Below are 21,872 nucleotides of genomic sequence, written 5' to 3'. Positions count from 1 at the left end.
CTGTTATTGTACGAAGTACAACTGAAAGTGTTTAGGGCAACATCCTGCCATAATTTTGTGTGCAGAATTCTGACTGCAGTCAATGGCCCTAACATTCATGTGAAATAGTAATTGAATTCCCTTTGCTTATTGTGCAAAGCCCTGTTTGCTGCTTTGGGCTCAAAATCTTTGAATTCTATAAAGATTACATCCATTTAAATTTGAGACAGTCAGCACTCATCAATCATGAGAGAAGCTTCATAAGAAATTACCAAGAAGTTAAAAAAATATTTAAAAGATTTCTCAACCAGAAGATCTTAAAATTCTGCAGCAGCAAGTGAAGGTAATGCACATCACCATGTACTGTTCAATTCCTTAAATGGTGAAATCATTTGTGTTTTCCAGTATTAAAGGTCCTTTTAAAATGGTAATGAAAGGATTTTAAAAAATCCCTTTGGCCCCTTAATGTTTTGTCTAGACTTGAATTTTCAGTCATGTTCTAACACGTTAATTGATTACCAGTTAACACGTTTAACTAACATGATCATAATTTCTAACACAAACACTTCACTTTTTCAGCCCACAAAAGCTTATGCCCAAATAAATGTGTTAGTCTCTAAGGTGCCACAAGTACTCGTTGTTTTTGCTGATACAGACTTACACAGCTACCACTCTGAAACTTCATAAGTGTGTTCCAGGACTCAAATCCTAGTTCTTATTCATGTCATAAGTGTTTGTGTCCTGGAACACATTTGTGAAATGTCTACATCAGAAGGTACCATCATGTTAGCTAACACGTTAATTGACAATCAATTAACATGTTAGAATAGGACTTAAAATTAAAGTCTAGACAAAACTGTTAGGGTTGGTCTCCAGAAATAGAAACTAGACCAGTACAAGGATGTTTATACTAGTATATCTGCATACACACTGGGGGATTGCACGGATTTAACTACATCAGTTTCTAAATTGATATAGTTAAAGCAGTTCAAAACTTGTGTGTATACAATCCCTGGTTTTGGCCTGGTCTACACTAGGATTTTACCTCAGTAAAGGTACATCTCTCACGGATGTGAAAAATCCACCCCCCCGAAAGAAGTAGCTACACTGATTTAATCCCCCGGGGCAGACAGTGCTAGGCTGACAGAATTCTTCTGTCGACCTAGCTACTGCTTCTTGGGAAGGCAGATTACCTACAGCGATGGGAGAACTCCTCCCATCGACATAGATAGTGTCTACACTGACATACTATAGCGGAGCAGCTGTGCTGCTGTAGCATTTTAGGTGTAGACAAGCACTTAGACATGCAAATATGTTTGTATATTTATAAAAAGTGATGTCTGTAATCTATCCAATATGTAAACAGACACATTTTATAATCATTTTTAAAATTCTCGGGGAAAACAATTACTCTGTATGCCTATGGATAGCAGCTGCTTAACATTTCATTACATTTATCCATTAACCATTGGTTTTGTTTTGCTAATTTAGTGAAAATGGCATTCCAGTTACATAAACATTTGAAGATTTCTCTTGGTAATAACTCATTAACATTCAAACAGCCAAATGCTATCCTAGCAGGTGCTACATGAGTGAGCAGGGATTCTGGCAGATGCATCTTCTGCAAAAAGAATTTTGCTGATCAGGACAGGATTCCATTGGATGGGCCTGGAAGACCCACTCAATGCATTTGTTGTGCTCAAACAGGAGATGTGTACAACTCCAGATAGCCCTAGGCAGTTCAGGATGTGTGGAGCTGGAAATGCATAGGTGGGGATATCAAGTCACTCCCAACCTGTGTGCACTGGGGTGTTCCTTGTCCAGAAAACAGGGTGTGTGTTTATCCCAGTTACAAGGGCATCATTCCGTGACATTTCAATGGGCGGTTTTATCCCTCCAATCCCCATCTCTTCTCTGGGACCCCCATTTTATAGATGGTGAAATGAGGCACTCAGAGGCTAAGTGACTTTCCCAAAGTCACACAGGAAGTCTGTGACAATGCAGGAAATTGAGCCTGGGTTTCCCACGTCTCACCAGTGCCCCACTCACTGGGCCATCCTTCCTGTCCAGAGACGGGGTAGGGGGAATTTATCCCATAATTAATTATATTCTTCATAGAGTTTGTAAATATACAATAATAACAATCTTACCTGTTCAAGTGTGGAGCGATTACTTTCTAAACCTGCTGCACAGCTGTCATACTGGACTTTTTTTTCATCACATTCTTGGGTTAATTCCTGGTGTGAAAAGGGCAAAAGGTCGTGTAAATGAAAAACTTAAGACTAATAACATAAGGCACCTAAGCAATGTAAGTTCTTGTCAATCTCACACTTCAACCTCAGCTATTGGCACACTCAGAGTGTCTTACATAAACCAAGCAGACATACAAGTAGAATTACAAGGATATCACTTCTAGCCCTGCATATTGGAGGATCAGTAGTATAAACTACAACATAACATACAAGTTTCCTTTTTATATTTATATCCAAAGTTTTTAACATAATGGATTCAATTTCTAAGTTGTTCACAATGTGTCAAAGGTTTTACTTGCTCTTTAAACATTAAGCTTATAAAATAGTTTAGATTATTAATTATGTTCCATGTAAATACAATTTTGTCGACCTTTATTTACATTATAAAACAAGAATAGGTTGGCCTTGCAGAAAGAAGAAATTGATGTTGCATTAAAACTTTAGCAAACAAGCAAAGTTATCGTACTTCCTCTTACAAAGAGTACATATTGCTACTAAACCACAATTAGTTATCCTATATTTGCAGACACATGTTTTAAAATGAATTACGAAAAGAATGTGTCCAAATCCTTGGCTGGTAAAAAAGGGACAGAGCTTCATTTACTTTCTTGGAAGTGGGACAGTTTACAGCAGCTGAGGATCGGATGCCTTTTTTTCCTTTTTCCCCCATAGCCCTGTAGCTTTCTAAAGCCAATGGATAAAATTGCCATCTTCAAAGACTGGAACACAAGATGGTATCAGTGTGTTCAGCTACAACTGCTTAATTACGATGTTTTGTTTTGTGATGATGTCATCACCATAGAAATTACTGTTTTGAGGGAAAAAGCCTCAGACTGAGAGTATGGCTCTCCTGTTGATTTTTAAGAGTTCCAGACCCCTTTGGCCACTTCATGTTGCAAACTGCTTTTCTCAATCAGAATTTCACCACAGTTTACCTATTCTACACTGTCCAGCTTTCCTCCAAGTTGACTGTGGTCTTGTACTAGGTAAAAGAGGTTTGTAAATCATGTATAATTGTGGTTTTGCCTTCAATACAGCTGTAAGGAGGCTCTCATGTAACTAACACGACAGTGTTATTTGTCATTAAAATCATTCTGTTTTCTGGGGGGAAATCCCCAAGGTTTATAATTAAATTGTTTAAATCCACAAGCAGGGGTACTGGAACAATGTGTATATTGGGGGTGCTGAGAGCCATTGAACCAAACTGTAAACCCTGAATATGATGGAGACCACTTCAAGTCAGGGGGTGCTGCAGCACCCCTAGTTCCAGCACCTGTGTCCATAAGACAGTATAGACTTGTACCACCGGAGGATCTAGCTCTTTGGATTCCAACAACTAAGAATAAAACTTAAGTAACATGCATATTGCCTTAAATTTTCCTAGGGGCCTCAACTCAGCCTCTAAATCTGCACATGCAATCAGTTTTGGACACAGACTTCTGAATGGCAGTTTACAGACAGACTTATCTACAGACCTGATTCGCCACTTGTGATACCAGTTTTATGCTGCTGTAACTCTACTGAAACCAAACACAGTTATATTGGTATAAATCTGGAGTAAAGCAGGTCACAGATTTGCCCCTGATTTCATGGGCAAAACTGCAAAACATAATTTCGAGGTGGTGTCTGAAAATTTGTCCCACTGCACAGACAGTTCACTAATGTCTATTACACAATATATTCCTAAACATTTTTACTAACCTGGCAGTTCTGCCGCAACTGTCTCAATTCTTTGATAATTGGAGCTAAGCTTGACTTCTTATCTGCCACCATAGCATTCAGCTTTTTCACCTGATATATGAAGAAAAGGTATTACCTGAATATGTGATTAGTAAAACAGTGGGAATATTAAGAATGGGAGGTCAAAGAAAAGGAAGGAAAAGATATGGGGAGAAAACAGGTATGAGATGTGAAGAAACATATATTATGTAAAACAAATGATAGGCAAATGATAACTAGGAAACAGTACATTTTATAATAGGGGTACCATCACAATCTACTTCAGCTCTGCTCTCATGGTTTGAATTTCCTGTTTATTCTGTATATAGATGAATTCTATCCTGCTGATTATGCAATCTAATACCTTGCTTAGACTGGAAGTTATTGTGAATAAAGGGCTCTGAACCTTTTTAGTTCAGGTGTATGGCGTGTCAAACCCTGACAAGAACCGAAAAAATGGAAAAAGTTCTAGTCAGCTTCCAACATTATTTGCATATACTGATCTATAAGGTGGGCACAAAGAGAATAGCTACAAATAAATATATATTAAATAAGAGTATCAAATCTTCTACTGATATTTCATAATGTTCTTCATCAGGATAGATACAAAATTACACATATTTACACCAAAGTTAGTCCTCTCTCTCCAAGGTCAGGTCTGCACTACCGCATAAGTCAATTTAACTTACATCGCCCAGGGGTGTGAAAAAGACACCCCCCGTGAGCGACGCAAATTACAGCGACCTAAGCGCTGTCCACACCGGCGCGAGACGCTCTCCGGCCGACTTAGCTTCCGCCTCTCCTGGAGGTGGAGTAATTATGCTGACAGGAGAGTGCTCTTCCGTCGACAGAGAGTGTCTTCACCAGACACGCTACAGCAGTGTAGCTACGCCAATGTAGCGCTTCTAGTATGGACCTGCCCCAAGACTGTTTCTGAAAACCAGGTCTTTTGTACAGCATGTAATAAAGAGGCAGCATTTCCATGAACACAGGATCCAATCCAATGCCCACTGAACTTAATGGATGAACTCACTTCAATGGAAGTTATGTAAGGACCAGTACAAATTGCAATCTAGAGTACAAAAACCTTTTAACAGGAATAGCTTTACAATGAAGTGTTATAAAGAGGGACCACTCTGTGCAGTAAAGATAGGAGAACCTCAAACATTTATGAGGTTCAAACCTTATTTAATTTATGGCAATCTCTTGCTTCCCAAGGAACTTGTGCGATCCTCTTGCTTTCCATCAATCTAATTCCAATCCAAGCCCTAGTCCTTCTTCTTATTTTAAACTGGTTAGACACCCAGCAGGTAGTCTCTCTCCTGGATTCTAACGTTATATTTTCTGCAAATGTGCTGACAGGCTGGGGCTTTCCCTGATAAAAATATATATAAATCAATCAGAGTACTCCATGTTCCTCTGTCGGGACATTCCAGAGCAGGAAATCCCTCCTGCTCCGGGGCTTCCTATTACTGGTTCAGCAACAATTAGGTTTTTGCAAGTACATTTATGATTGCTTTAGAAATTATTGTAAAACGCTTTGAAAAATAGAAATATTTTGAAATAATGAAATGATGCTGCCCAACTGTTCAAACCATATCCAGCCTCCTGGCTGAGAAGAATGCTTTTTTATTTTCATCGGTCAATTTAAAAAGGGACCTGCAAAGTGTAAAAGAACAATCTATGCCCTTTTTTGTTGTTTCTTTACTATGTCTAAATAAAGAAGGCTTGAGAGGCTTTTAAATAAATATTTTTTCTGTAAAAAGAACAGGAGTACTTGTGGCACCTTAGAGACTAACAAATTTATTTCAGCATGCTACTCTGAAACCTATTTTTTCTGTGTGATTTTTTCATTAGAAATTCAAGTCCTGTCTTGTCTGCAAGACTCTATGATGAGTTAAATGATGACATCACAAGATTCATGACAGTTGAAAGTTGAGCAATTGAGAGGGGAAGGGATTAATCAGGCTGTTTAAAACTCATTATGTTTTGAGTTTGTTAACAACTATATGATTCCAGTGATTAAATCACATTTTGGAAAAGGGAGTCTTTGTTAAGTTTCAATCCCATTCCATGTTTTCCATTAAGGTGCCAATACTAACAATAGACAATGCCTGAAATCACAAAAATGTCAAACCAAGGAAGCCCAGACTTGATACCCCCTGATATTTCTAAAGGAAAAACGCTCAGAAAACATTGCCCTCGCACGCACACATACTTTTGAAAAAGGCAGTCTTTGTACATCAAAAAGGGGCACACGCCCAATTTTACTAACTCTTCCAGGTCACCTTTGTAGCTGTACATTGCCCCAAAGTATATTGCAAAATGTATTTCTACAAACATACATTGCATTTTATTTTAAAACCTGTGCCAGAAATATTAATCCTGATTTTATTTTTTCTAAAATTAAACATCCAGCTTGCAGAAATACAATAGTTAAATTAGGAAAAATCACCATTTCAGACATGTTATCTAATGTTCGGCCCTTCATTTCATCCACCTCGCTCTTTGCTGCAGATACTCTCTCCAACTCCTCCTGTGTGTAACTGTATCCAGAGATACCCTTCTTGTCCTCAATAGCTTGCTGTGGACATAGGAAACAAATACAAAATGTGAGGACAGGTGCTGGCAGACCATGGAGTGAGTTCTCTAATGTAAGTGAAACATTGCAAGAACGCTGAAAGTGAAGCTAAGTGCTGGAATCAGTTTATTTTAAGAGTGATGAAACTCTATGACTGCCTTAAGAACTAACTAAATTATCTGCCATTCTGTTCAAATGGTAGGTTAACAACTACTTTCTGCAAGACCTCTATATGGGGCTAATTCAAAGTGAACTGAGGTCAAAAGAACATTTCCCATTGACTTCAGTGGGTTTTGGATCAGATCTTCTATGCAGCAATTAAATATATAAAAAGAGGGATGCCTATTTTGGAGGATGTAATCTGTAGTAAATATAGCTAATTCTACAAAAAAAACTACTGTATAAACGAGAACAGAATACAGTATTCTGAACTGTTTTGTAAGCGTATTCTCCAATCGTGTTTTTTTACAGAAGAAAATAGCTTAAGGTAATGCCTCAGTATATAAAGCTACTTTTCCCATACATTTCTTCAAAATATTTGGGATGTAATACAGTAGAGAAATTATTCGCTTAACTATTTTTTATTCTGTTCACAGTTTAACAAAACTTTACCTTTTCAGTCACACAGTGGTTACAGTAGCTGATCATTAAATATGCAAAGAAATTTAAGTTAACACAGAATGTTGAGCGACGACTCAAGCTAGTATGCAGAGCATTAATTCTCTAAAAGTGACACACATATACCAACTCCAAGTGGATCCGTCTTAAAAAACCCCATTCAACTCTAGTGGTTTTAAAAACATTAATCTTATAATATCTACAGCCACTTTGGTGTGGAGCATTTTATGGGGTTTAATAGCTGTATGGAGTTAGATATAGGCTTTGCCTTCATTGCCAAAAAAGGTGTGTTTTTTACTGCAGGATAACTAATGTACATTATCTATCCTGCCATAAAATTCTAGTGCAATTAGAATGGATGTCTATTCCCTGGAGACTTGTATTCTGTACTCATGTATATTCAGTTGCCCTTGATTGGTGTGGGAAATGCTTTTCTTCTTGTTTAGTGGTACAAGCTGAGTTTGGCTAGTTTTCAATTTCTGAGTAATACATATTATCTAACTTACTTCAGGAACCACTGTGAAGTACATTTGCTCCTTAATGCTTGGTTGTTGTTGCTGTTTTTAAATACTATTCCAGTATCTCTGACAGCTTGTATCTGTACCTTATTGTTGATAAAGTAATTTTAAAGCCTTCAAAATATACTAAAGCTTACCTTCAACTAATTAAGGACCTAGTCCCACTTCTGTTAAAGTCAATAACATTTTTGCCAATGATTTCACTTGAGTGCAGGATTAGGCCCGTCATAGTCAAGAAAAAAAAAGTAGAGCTTGTACTACTGTCCATAAGAAACTATTTCTAGTCATGAAATATGATAGCTGAGTATAACTGGCAGATTAAAACAATTCCTATACCAAGCACGCTTTATCAGTGTTTAGCTAATAATAGTAAGAGAGCTTTAAAGATTAAAACACATTAAAAAATTCCAAACCAATTATGTCCATATCATTGTATTGATGGTTATCGCTTTGGTAGTGGCTAGCATGTATGGGAGTGGGAGAATTTTGCCTTACCAACTGTTGCTGAATAGCCTCATGACGTTGTTTTAGGAGTTCTTCTGTTCTCTGTAGGATACCGTACTCGGCTGTAATTTCTGCTATTTCTTGACGCTTCTTTTTATAAAATGTGTTCTTGCTTCGAAGTTTATTAACATATCGTTTAAACTGAAATGAGACATAACAGGGATATTTGTAATTTAATTTGAACGAAAAAAATCGCCTTATCACACTTTGTAACTGTATACAATAAACTATCCTGTTTAGAGAGCATTTAGCAGAGAACTGGAAATCAGGACTCCCAGGTTCTATTTTCAGTTCTGCCAATCACTCACCATGAGATATCAGGAAAGTCAGTTCCATCTCTCTATACCTCTGTTTAGCCACCTGGAACATGGAAATCATTCATTTCTACTTACCTGCCCCACTGGGGGGCTAGAATGGCTAACTGATGCTTGAAAATTTTTGTAGACCCTTGGATAATAATGAAGTTAATATAATAGTACTTTGCACTTACATGAGAATGCCTTCCATCCAAGAACATCAAAGAGCTTTACAGAACTGAACTACATCCTTGTGAAGTAGATAATCATTATTATTCCCAGTTTACAGATGGAAACTGAGACACAGAGCGATGACTTGCTCAAAGTGACAAGACATTTGTGGCAGAGCTGGGACTAGAACTCAGGTCTTCCACTATCTATTCATGGGCTTGAGCCACAAGATTGCCCTTCCTCTCCTAAGATGAAAGGCAGTGGTAAGTATTATCATTAATCTTCCAGTTACCTCTGATTCACGTCACCGTGGCAATTAATTATTTTTTTTAATTAAGAGTTCTATTCCCCCCCCGCAAATTTAACCAGTGAACACACGGGAATTACAGAGTCCTATGATCCTAAAGCTCATGCTTCAGGGTTTCAGTGAGTCACCTGCAGGGGTCAGGAACGGATTCCCCCACCCCCACCCCCATGTATTCTAAGGAGTATTTAAAAAAAAATCCTCTCTCTGAAGTATCAAGGATGGCTACATCTGGAGATGGGACATTGGACGGGGTTAACCAGGGCTCTAAGGTGGCACCAAGCATAGGCGCCAACTTCTCCTCTGCCCGGTGGGTACTCGACACCCCCCACAACCCCAGCCCCGTCCCTGCACCACCATCATTCCACCCCTTCCCCAAAGTCCCACTCTGTCTTTTCACACCCCAGCCCTGCCCCCTTCCTGCCTCCATTCCACCCCCTTCCCCCAAGTCCCCACCCTTGCCCTGCCTCTTCTCTGCCTCTTCCCCTGAGTGCACCATGTCTCCGCTCCTCCCCCTCCCTCCCGGAAAGTCCTAAGTGTCGCCAAACAGCTGTTAGGCAGCGGGCAGGCTGGAAGCACTGGGAGGGAGGGGGAGGAGTGGGGATGCAGCACGCTCGGGGTGGGTGGAGAAGGTGGTGAGATGGGGGAGCTTGGCTACTGGTGGGTGCAGAGCACCCGCTAATTTCTCCCCATGGGTGCTCCAGCTCTGGAGCACCCACGGAGTCAGCGCCTATGGCACCAAGCATTCTCTCTCTCAGGTGCTTGGCTGGCTGGTTCTTGCTCACATGCTCAAGGTCTAACTGATCACCATATGTGGCATTGGGAAGGAATTTCCCCCAGGTCAGTTTGGCAGTGACCTTGGGGTTTTTTCATCTTCCTCAGCAGTGTGGGGTGCAGGTCACTTGCCTGGGTATGTCTCATTTAATTATTTCCCTGCCATTGCAGGGGCCTCAAGCACTGGTGCACTTCGATTGCTGCCTCCTATTCTCTGCCTGTGGCACATAATTGTCAAGTCTCCTGAGGGCTGTAATACTTTGGACTGATTTTGGTTGTTGGGATCATGTGCAGTGCTGGTGGTGGCTTGTGACATACAGGAGGTCAGACTGGTGGTCCCTTCTTAGCTTGAACTCACAGAGTTCTCAATTATGATGGGAAAGGGCAGAAAAATGCTAAGAGAAAATTGAGACAGGCCATAGGGAAAAGATTCTTAATTTAATTACTGGTTGTAAGTAGTTAAAATACTGATCTCTTTTAATGTCAACCTCCGTGTACCCAGCTGAAGGACTGTCACACACAGAACTAGCATAAAAGGCACACAGCTAGAACTAGTGAACAGTAGTTCAATTTTTGCTTATTACAAAGTAAAGCATAATAATCCAGAGCTTTACAGATCATCACCTTTATTTAACCTGTCTCTCAATTCTTACGTGTTCAATTTGATATACCCCTGAAAAATCAGGCCCATGGTGTCTCTTAAGTTAAACGCAGAAGAACTGAGGCTCTTTGAATTACTAACTTTTTTTTAATGTAGTTCCTACACTTTCTCTTATCTCTAAGTTTTCCCATTTATAAAATGAGGTTAGCTCTTATTGATACACTTCACAGGGATGTTCTGAGGCAAAAATCATTGACATTTGTAAAGTGCTTTTAGATCCACAGGTGGAGAGCAAGGAATTCAAAACAAATAAAATACGCTATGATAATTTAGTGTAAAACAGGTTTCAAAATGTTCAGCTGGGATAAAGTCATTATTTTAGAATTAGTGCATTCTATTAACAAAGAATCACAAGAAAATGTCAGCAGTCCTAGTATCACAGATACAATTTTAAACTTTAAAATGAAGATGCATGGAAGTACCTAGCTTGTGAGCGAATTTCCCTGTTGAAGAATAATGCATAAAACTGATGTGACTACAGCCTAAGAACCCTTAGAGTAACTATGTTCTATAAAAAGTGTCCTGGGCAAAATGCCCAAAATGAAATCCACCCTGTTCATCTGCCATCCTGTGCAATATCTAGGCCAAAGCTTTTTCTATCTTGCTATGCTCCAGAACTATTTTTAAAGACAAAAGCTATAAACGTTTTTCGTGAAAGAACAAACCCACAAATTACTCAATGTGCTCTATGCAGATTGGACTATGTGTGGCTTTAGAATACCATTTTACATTGTGCGTATTACCTAGGACAAGGATAGACAAGGTCACAAAAGTCATAGCACTAACAGTAAAGCAGCAGTTTTGTAACAATAAAGACCTCAGTACAATTGTATTGTTGTTGTTCCAAGTTTAAATATCCCGTTAATTAGCAAAAGAAACACATCCTTTCAGTTTATACAGACTAGAAAAAAATGTTTTATCGCTTGTGCAAACACTGAATTTTCTGTGGTTTTCAAGCTATTACAGAAGATACTTTGTCACAAAATAATCAGACATAATTCCAACTAACACAGACCAATATAACAAAAAACATAACATGGATTGCCCTCTTCTCTCTTGATGGAGCAGTTCCAGTGATATTTCATTTGGACAGTAGAATATAGTAAAGAATTATGTAAGAGAAGAAACTTTTTTCACATGTGACTGTAGACAGCTGTCAGATCTGAATGATTTTCTGTCAGTTTACCCCAGGGTTGAAAGCAAGCTATTATTCTCCTCACTTCCATAACTACTTTTAAGGTCTTGAAAATAGCCTGAGTGGGAGACACAGTATTTGCATATTCAGTATTTTGCCAAGCACAATCTACTTAATAATGGAAACCAAAGGACCCTGTTGATTAAAGAACTGATTCCACAGATGTTCTATTATTAGCGGACTGAGTCTGGGCCATATAATAAGCAACCAGCCAAAACAAAAAAAAATTGACAAAACCTTCAGATAGGGACATGTGGACAGGGTTGCAATTCCATCCACTTTAGGACAAGCAAATCTGGCTCTAATATAGTGCAATCTCCTGGTTTATAAACACATATTTTGGTTTTTACATTATTCTAGTTACATGAAACTGTAAAACAAAATATAAGCAATAGTAGCAAGATGACAATGTTGTGTAGCCTGGCAGAATTTCTACAGACTTAGTCTTCTCCAAATGTAATTTAAAAACTCTCCTAAATCCAGGGCCAAATTCAGTTCTAGCTCAGCAGGTGCAACGCCGTTTAAATCTAACTGGAAAGGAGCTCATGGCAGACTTACCAGATCTGTGGCAGCCCAGGTGCCCCCTAGCCCAGCAGCCATGAATCAAACCAAGAGAGCCCCAAAATCAGGGAATTTATGACTAGTCTAATTGCAAATTACCAAGCCTTTCAAATGTGTGAAAGCATACTAGGGCATTTCAACTATGTAAAAGGTTGTTACAAGGAGGAGGAAGAAAAACTGTTTTTCTTAACCTCTGAGTATAGGACAAGAAGCAATGGGCTTAAATTTCAGCAAAGGGAGGTGTAGGTTGGACATAAGGAAAAACTTCCTAACTGTCAGAGTGGTTCAGCACTGGAATAAAATCAGTCCCTGGAAAAATCATGGAGCAGGTCCTCAAGAAATCAATTCTGAAGCACTTAGAGGAGAGGAAAGTGATCAGGAACAGTCAGCATGGATTCACCAAAGGCAAGTCATGCCTGACTAACCTAATTGCCTTCTATGAGGAGATAACTGGATCTGTGGATGAGGGGAAAGCAGTGGATGTGTTGTTCCTTAACTTTAGCAGAGCTTTTGATACGGTCTCCCACAGTATTCTTGCCAGCGAGTTAAAGAAGTATGGGCTGGATGATTGGACTATAAGGTGGATAGAAAGCTGGCTAGATCATTGGGCTCAACTGGTAGTGATCAATGGCTCCATGTCTAGTTGGCAGCCGGTTGCAAGTGGAGTGCCCCAAGGGTCGGTCCTGGGGCCGGTTTTGTTCAGTATCTTCATTAATGATCTGGAGGATGGCGTGGACTGCACTCTCAGCAAGTCTGCAGATGACTCTAAACTTGGAGGAGTGGTAGATACGCTGGATAGTAGGGATAGGATACAGAGGGACCTAGACAAATTAGAGGACTGGGCCAAAAGAAACCTGATGAGGTTCAACAAGGACAAATGCAGAGTCCTGCACTTAGGACGGAAGAATCCCATTCATTGTTACAGACTAGGGACCGAATGGCTAGGAAGCAGTTCTGCAGAAAAGGACCTAGGGGTTACAGTGGACGAGAAGCTGGATATGAGTCAACAGTGTGCCCTTGTTGCCAAGAAGGCTAACAGCATTTTGGGCTGTATAAGTAGGGGCATTGCCAGCAGATCGAGGGATGTGATAATTCCCCTCTATTCGACATTGGTGAGGCCTCATCTGGAGTACTGTGTCCAGTTTTGGGCCCCACACTACAAGAAGGATGTGGAAAAATTGGAAAGAGTCCAGCGGAGGGCAACAAAAATGATTAGGGGGCTGGAGCACATGACTTTTGAGGAGAGGCTGAGGGAACTGGGATTGTTTAGTCTGCAGAAGAGAAGAGTGAGGGGGGATTTGATAGCTGCTTTCAACTACCTGAAAGGGGGTTCCAAAGAGGATGGATCTAGACTGTTCTCAGTGGTACCTGATGACAGAACAAGGAGTAATGGTCTCAAGTTGCAGTGGGGGAGGTTTAGGTTGGATATTAGGAAAAACTTTTTCACTCAGGGAGTGGGGAAGCACTGGAATGGGTTACCTAGGGAGGTGGTAGAATCTCCTTCCTTAGAGGTTTTTAAGGTCAGGCTTGACAAAGCCCTGTCTGGGATGATTTAGTTGGGAATTGGTCCTGCTTTGAGCAGGGGGTTGGACTAGATGACCTCCTGAGGTCCCTTCCAACCCTGATATTCTATGTCATAAGGTGCCACAGGACTCTTTGTTGCTTTTTATAGATCTAGACTAACATGGCTACCCCTCGGATACTTAAGTAACACATTCCCTTTGTATGGTTACGTCATGTGGCTTTTGACCTAGCACCTCTTACAATTCTCAGTGTATTTGGGATATTTGACACAATCAGAGCAGTCCTGGGAAGGGCAGTGTGTCATAAACGAACAGACAACATTTCTAAGTCTTTGTTTTTAAAGAACTATATTCTTAGGAACATAAATGGTGATCTTCATTCCCTCCTATTTATTTGCTTCCTCTCTTTTCATAATACTGGCATACAATATACTCTAATCCTCTATAAACTATGCCCATTATATGTACTATACACAGTTTAGGGCTTGATCCTGCAAAGTGCTCAGCATTCTGGCCCCAATCTTGCAAACACAAGTACATTCTTAACTTTAAGCACAAGTAGTTCCATTGACTTCAATGGCAGTACTAATATACTTACAGCTACGAATATACTGAAGTGCTCTGCAAGATTGAGCCCTTCACAAACAGCATAATTAGTTCAGGTTTTCTTCTAGATTTCTTTCAATAACCAAAAGTGTCAATCATAAATTTAAACAACTCACAATATTTGGTGTTTTTCTTTAAGATCCTGCTTGTGGAGTCATGTTATAAGTTTCTAGCCATCATAGTTGCAGAGAAAAGCCTGATAACCCTAAAGGTCCAAAAATCCAGAAGGAAAAAAACAACAACAAAAGACAATCCAAAATATTTATTTTAAAAATCTCATTATTTTTAGCCAATCCCATGATTATTTGGGATTATGAATTTATAAAAATGATGGGACGTATTTTGTACTGATTTACCCTGGGCAATTCCAGTGAAGTAGGAAATGGTGTAAATCAGAGCAGAACTTGGTGGCCTATCAGGGTTAAGAATTTTATTTTCTTCTTTATCATTAATACTGCCATTGACTTAATATTTATTAATATTTAAAGATTCACTAGATAAAAACCTTTCAGATGTTGCAAGGAACTAGTTTTTTGGGTATCCTCTATCATATAAACAGGAAAAAGAACAAAAGAATGGAGATTTCACAAACTCCTTACTCCAGGATTAACAGCAGCAAACATTGAAAAGATGAAAGGAGAGGCTAGTTTTCTTTTGGGGGGTGGGTTGGGGTGAAACAAATCCACAAATTAATCCCTTACTTTTGTGGCAATCATGTGGGGATATCATTTTGGATGCATCATGTTAAAAATATTCCTTTTTGCAGAAACTCAATGTAGAAAACAAGGTATTAAATGTGAAGAAAAGATGTTAGCAGCAGTTATATCGAAAACCAACTAAATTACTAATAATTAAGAACACCTGGATAATATTAGGTCAATCTAAACCCTAAAAAGGGACTTTTCCTTCTGAAATTAAGAATTGAATGTGATTCTGAACAAGCAGTTTTGTTAATACTGGGACACTATCATTGTCTCAGTACGCCAGCCATAGAAAATCTTAGCCAAATCGGTGTACTTGAGAATCAAGGAGCAGATGGTTAATTTTCTAGCCAGTCCAATTAACATGATAAAGGCCTTGCAAGCAATTAAAATTCAGTCAGGGAAAGTTCCTGGGCATGACAGGTTTTCAATAATCTTTTATCAGATCTCTGTGTTTGAGCCAGTATAGATATTTTTACATATAACTAATGACTCATATACTTAGGACAAATTTTTAGAGAGAAGCCAATTATTTTGGTATATTAAAAGGAAAATTATCCTACAGTCTGCTCATCAGACAGACCAATCACAGAAGTTCTTCATTAATGTTGACTAGCAGGTTTCTTCTAAGATGCTTGCTGCTGGGCAGGAAGAGATATTACAGCAGCCATCACTAATAATTTGTACCAATCCGAATATATTTAATGAAAGAGTGTTTCCAGTTATCACTGAAAACATGGAGATCAATAAGATTAATGCTTTATTCATGCCTGTGGGTGCTGAAAGAGCATTCAGTTGTGTGAAGCCATATTTTAAGTCTGACTCACAACATACATTTGGTTTCAGTGGTGGTTAATGTCTTACAGCAAGAGCTTTTGGCTTCAGTGACAATTCTACAGACTTGCCATCTTTGTACTCTTAGTGGGATTGACTGTAACATCCATCCTCCTGTTTAATTTATTTATAGAACCTTTGGCAGAAAGGATTAAAACCTTTCTCCAGTATTTCACTTGGTAGTTAAGAGAAAAAGATGGTTGCATAATGGTCGGGAAAATATATCCCAGGTCCCTGCTTAAACCCATTAATGCCTAAACTGCCAGCTCCTTAATGACCACACTTTTAAAGTTATCTATCTGGAATTTCTAGCAGAAGTTTGTTTTTTGATGGACTCACACTGACTAGGACACTTTTGGGGCAGAATGATCTACAGTCAAAGGCCTCTTTTCTTCTTCTGATATTTGCAAACAAAATATTTCTGTTTGAGAGAGAGAGAGATTTGTATGTAAAAATAACTCACCAACCAAGCAAGTTGCTTAACTCAACTACATGTTTAAAAATCCATGAGATGTCCTAGGCTTCATTCTCAACAACATGTTCTTTTCGACTTCATCCACTATGGGTGAACCCAGCTTTGATCCTATTTAATTCTGATACCCTGGGAAAGTCTAGGCTCCTGGGGTCCTACGTTGAACTTTGAAAAGTACGATGTGCTGTGAAAAGAGCTAAAAATATCACAGGTTTACCTAGGATCACTTGTAATTGAACCATCTACCCTTCTAAGTGTCAAAATTTGATTCCCTAATTTTCAGGATCTGACAGCTGCAGCTAACAGCTTGCCAGCTTTGCCCCTATGTTCATTGTACTTCTGTTTGAAGTACATAAAAGATTTCACAATCCCTGCAACAGACAGACAATTTAGCTCTAACATTTTGTAGTTTGGTATCAAATGAATTGGTCACTCCCTGCTGTTGCCTGTAAATTCCATCCGGCTGTGCAACTTCTTGAACTAGTTGTGACTGGAAAACTGTATGTTCCTTTTCACGATTAGACGAGAAGGCAAAACACTAGCTCCCAAAAACATAAGCCAGGATTGACCTTTCAGTGGATGAAGAGCTAAGAAGACCTCAACTGGAGATACAATTGCTGGTCTGAGAATCCAGGCAAAGAAGATATTAATTTGAATGCCAAATCCAGCGAGTGCCATGCCATAAGGGGATACAGCAGCACTAGAGAGAGCAATTTGATAATAAATTATTAAAGATGTAAGATCACAAACATTAATGCCTAAGTATAAGAGAAAAAGAACATGTTGATTTTATTATAGGACTTGGGAAGAAGATAGTTCTGTTAATAGCTAGCCTCATCATTCAGACTGCATTTAATCCCTTTAAAAATCATGTACAAATACAAAATGAAGAGGTGGAGATGTATGTCCCTGTGGGCATTCCACTTCAGCTGCGCATGCATCATGTGCCTTTGATAGGAGATTTTTCATAGCAGTGCCCATTTGGCCCATGGATGGGCCCTATATATCCTTGTGCCCCATACTGAGGCTATATAGGGCTGTGTGGGCGAACCACCCTCAGTTCTCTCTCTACCACAAAGTCCCACAGGGGAAACGCCAAAGCAAAGGGGAGGAGGGTGGTAATGAAGTATGCATAGGGGCACACGTCTCAAAGAACTCCAGTTATTGCACAAGGTAAGTAATCTCTCCTTCTTCTTCTAGTGTCCCTGTGGGTGCTGTATTTCAGGTGAATCCCAACCAATAACCCCTTAAGGAGGTTGGAGTTTTGGAAGAGTCTATCACAGAATAACTACAGGTTTCAGAGTAGCAGCCATGTTAGTCTGTATCTGCAAAAAAAACAGGAGTACTTGTGGCACCTTAGAGGCTAACAAATTTATTTGAGCATGAGCTTTCGTGGGCTACAGCCCACTTCTTCGGATGCCATCTTCTTCGGCTGTAGCCCACGAAAGCTTATGCTCAAATAAATTTGTTAGTCTCTAAGGTGCCACAAGTACTCCTGTTCTTTTGGCAGAATAACTACATCGCCTACTGCAGCATCTGATCTTGCAGCATGAACCAAGCATACTGGGTGGAAAACAAATGCACCAACAATCATGTTGCAGATTTCAGCAACTAAAATGTCCTTGAGTATGGCTACAGATGCAGACTGTGATTTAGTAGAATGTCCAGTCACTTTTTGGGGAGGTAGAACCACAGCAGAACCATAAACAGGCAATAATGCATCCAGAGATCCAGTTAGGAAGTCTCTGAGTGAAGATAAAGAATCCACTAGACTTAACTGTAATAGAAACAAAGAGTCCAGGAGTCTTCCAGAATGGCCTAGTTCTGTCCAAGTAAAAGGCTGATGGGCTCTTAACATCTAGTGTATACAAGGTAGATTCCTGTGTAAATTGATGTAGCTTAGGAAAGAAAACTGGAAGGTGTATAGTTTGGTTAATGTGAAACTCAAACCTTAGGTAAAAATTTTTGATGGAGTCGTAATGATACCTTCTCCTTGGAGAACACAATAAATGCAGAGCCTGCCATTAGAGTCCCCATTTCCCCAACCCTTTGAGCAGAAGTGATGGCCATCAAAAAGGTGAGCTGGTTAAGAACAAAGTTGAGATCCCGAAGTGGCATAGGGGCTCTAATCTGCAGAAAAAGATTCATAAGGCTTTTCAGGAATCTCGTTGTGATTGGATGAATGAACATTAAGAAACCTTGTATTGGCATGTGGAAAGCTGTTATTGCCACTAAGAACTCATGGAAAGCCCTGACATTTCCAACTCCAAGAAGTAATCCAGGACTGTGGAAAAAGACGAGAGGGCAGGTATACGGTGGTGCCGGTTACACCAGAGATGATATCGTCTCCATTTCCGAAAATAAGTGTATCTTGTAGATTCCTTTCTGCTAGTTAAAAGTACATTTTGTACTCCTGACAAACACAGGCCGCCTCTTAATCCCGAGAGCCATTGAGAAACAATGTTTGTAGTTGTAGAACATTCAGAGTGGTGTGAAGTGTTTGACTTGCATCCTGAGATAACAGTCAAGGATTGCTTGGGAGCCACCATGGAGGGCAAGAGTTGTGTTTGATGAGGTAAGGAAACCAAACCTGTCTTTGCAAAGCTGATGCAATCAAAATGAGCTTGGCTTGGTCCTGCTTGATCTTGATGAGGACTTTTAAAGCAGTGGAGCTAGAGGATATGCATGCAATGAAGAAAGCAACTTCTAGAGATTGGGGATCGAGTCCCCGTTTAGAACAGAATTTCCTGCCCTTTGCGTTGGCTGCCATGGCTAAAAGGTTAACCTCTGGAAATTCCCAAGTTAGGAATATTTTGCTGAGGATTCAAGAAGCCAAGTCCCATTCGTAATTTAGGGAGAAATGTCTGCTGAGGTTGTCTGTCCATGGTGTTTTGTAAACTCATGAGGTAAGAAGCTGAGATGACTATTTGGCTGGCTATGAATAAGTTCCAACACTTTATTGCTTCGGTACAGAGCGAGGGGGAACGTGCTCCACTCTGATGAGTGATATAATACATGCAAGTTATGTTGTCTGTCATGATCTTGATGGACTTGTTTTTGAGTAGGGGAAGAAAGAGAAGACAAGCATTTCTGACCGCTCTTAACTCCAATAGATTGGTGTGCAGGTGTTGTCCTGTTGTGAGCATTTGCCTTGGACTGTGTGAGGACTCAAATGTGCTCCCCCTCCCAAGAGGGAAGTGTCTGATGTTAACGTGACCATAGGGGGATTGAGGTTCAATGGGATTCCTGCACAAACATTGGAAGGATTCTTCTACCAGGTGAGTGCCTGAAGGACTCAGCTGGGTACAGACACCTGTTTGATCAGATTGTTTTCAGGGTAACACAACTGTTGTGAGCCACCCCTGGAGACATCAAAGATGCAACCTAGCATTTTGTGTCACAAAAACGCAAGCTGCTATGTGTCCCAGCATGTCCTTGGCAGTCCTGAGCTGCACTCTTTGGATAAAGTTCTTTAGAACAAGGAACCTGTCAGCAGGGAGGTAAGCTCTGCAGGAATCAAGATTGATTTCAAGATTTATCTATAGGCCTAGACTTCAAAATTGCGAAGTTGTTGTTTGAACAGCCAACCACACCTCCTGATAAGACCGACCTTTGAGGAGCCAATCATCGAGGTAGAGAAAGACTATTATTCCTAGATGATGGAGGTACTCAGCTACAACAGCCATGATTTTTGAGAACTCCCTTGGGGTGGAAGACAGGATGAAGGGGTAGGACCTGGTACTACTAATAATTGTGATCAAATGTGAAATGAAGAAATCTTTTGTGAGAGGGATGAATAGCTACATGGAAGTAGTCATCTTTGAGGTCAAGGATCTCAAACCAGTCCCTGGATTCCAGGGAGGGAATTATACCTGGTGTGATGGAGCAAGGCTGGATGGCTACAGGAAAGTACTCAGGAACAGGTATGTTAGCCCCAGGCTAAGCAAATCCCTAGTACCATGGGAACCACAATGGCAGTTGCTCCAGGGTAATTAAGGCACCTGGGGCCAATTAAGAACTTTCTAGAAGGCACCGGAGAGAGCTACATTGATTGGAGCACCTGCAGCCAATCAGGGCAGGCTAATCAGGGCACCTGGGGCCAATTAAGAACTTTCTAGAAGGCACCGGAGAGAGCTACATTGATTGGAGCACCTGCAGCCAAACAGGGCAGGCTAATCAGGGCACCTGGTATAAAAAGGGGAGCTCACTCCAGTCAAGGAGGAGGAGCCAGAGGAAGGAAGGATGTATGAGGAGCTGGGAGCCAGAGACACAAGGAACTAAGAACTGAGAGGGTGTACTACTGGAGGATTGAGGGAACACCATACAATCAAGCAGTATCAGACACCAGGAGGATCCTATGGTGAGGATAAGAAAGGTGTTTGAAGGAGGCTATAGGGAAGTAGCCCAGGGAGTTGTAGCGGTCAAGCAGCGGTTACAAGTAGCACTATAGAGACTGCTGCAATTCACAGGGCCCTGGGCTGGAACCCGGAGTAGAGGGCGGGCCCGGGTTCCCCCCAAGCCTCGCTATTCCTAATCAGACATAGGAGGAGGTGATCCAGACTGTGGGTTTCATCCAAGGGGAAGACCACTGAGGGGAGGAAATCCGCCAATAAGTGCAGGACCTACTAGAGGAGAGGAGGAACTTTGCCACACTGGTAGGGACACAATCCTGAATTTCAGATGTCTTAAGATGCTTGTTCAATTGTCTGAGATCTAGTACTGGCCTCCAATTCCCGTTTTTCTTGGGTATCAGAAAATATCTTAAGTAGAACCCTTTTCCCCTGGTTGAAATAGAACTGGTACTCTGGTCCCTAGTCTTGGGAATGATGAGATCTCCTGTGTCGGTAGATGATTGTGAGAAGTACGGGTACTTGAAGAGAGATGGGGAAAAAGGGGTGGGACAGTGGGATGGAGGTAAATCAGATATGATAACCTGATGTAATGGGCTCTAGTACCCATTTGTCCAATGTTACAGTCTCCCATGTTTGATGGAATAGAGAGATATGATGCCTAAATTGAGCAAGGAGAGGCTGTGCCATGCAGCTGAGAAATTCTGGTTATTGTGTGGTTTGGACTCTTGACCAAACCATCAAAACTGGTGTTTGGATGATGTTGATGCAGTCAAGGCACTTGCAGGCTTCTTTTTAGAAAATCTTAACTTCTTAACTGGTGGTTCTGGTGGCCTATGTAAGTCTGAAAATTGAGCAAGATGGGATCTTGACACCAACTGGGACCTGATAAATTTTCTCTTAATTGTAGGTGTGTATATCCCTAAAGACCTAAATGTGCCCTGGAATCCTTTAGTGTATGAAGCAAGTTGTTTGTGTTGTCTACAAAGAGCTTATGCCCTCTACATGTAAATCTTTCATAGTTGATTGTACTTCCTGGAGAAACCAGACAACTGAAGCCAGGAAGCTCATTTCATTACTACTGTGGTGGAAATAGACCTAGCTGCAGTATTCACTGCACCAAGTGAATCCTGCAGAGATGTCTTTGCCAAGAGCTGACCTTCTTTTATGATACTGCTAAACTGTTCTCAGTATTCCTGTGGTAAATGGTCAATAAAAGCATTACACTTCTCATAGTTCAGGTATTCATATTTT

The 21,872-nt window shown here is 40.4% G+C and overlaps 1 protein-coding gene across 3 annotated transcripts in view; it reads right to left on the bottom strand.

The window, feature by feature from the left end:
• Positions 1-21,872, bottom strand: part of IFT81 (intraflagellar transport 81) — a 63,490-nt gene that overhangs the window by 5,726 nt on the left and 35,892 nt on the right. For all 3 annotated transcript variants that reach the window (XM_039505338.1, XM_039505337.1, XM_039505339.1), the window contains 4 exons: positions 8,163-8,312; positions 6,406-6,534; positions 3,933-4,022; positions 2,130-2,216 (listed from right to left, as the gene is read on the bottom strand). In XM_039505338.1, coding sequence (XP_039361272.1) covers positions 2,130-2,216; positions 3,933-4,022; positions 6,406-6,534; positions 8,163-8,312 — 456 coding nt within the window. The remainder of the gene's footprint in view (positions 1-2,129; positions 2,217-3,932; positions 4,023-6,405; positions 6,535-8,162; positions 8,313-21,872) is intronic.

This window comes from Mauremys reevesii, linkage group 18 (assembly GCF_016161935.1).
Source record: "Mauremys reevesii isolate NIE-2019 linkage group 18, ASM1616193v1, whole genome shotgun sequence".
NCBI lineage: Eukaryota > Metazoa > Chordata > Testudines > Geoemydidae > Mauremys > Mauremys reevesii.
The sequence above is the reverse complement of the archived record's forward strand: the minus strand, read 5'-3'. Positions and strand labels throughout refer to the sequence as shown.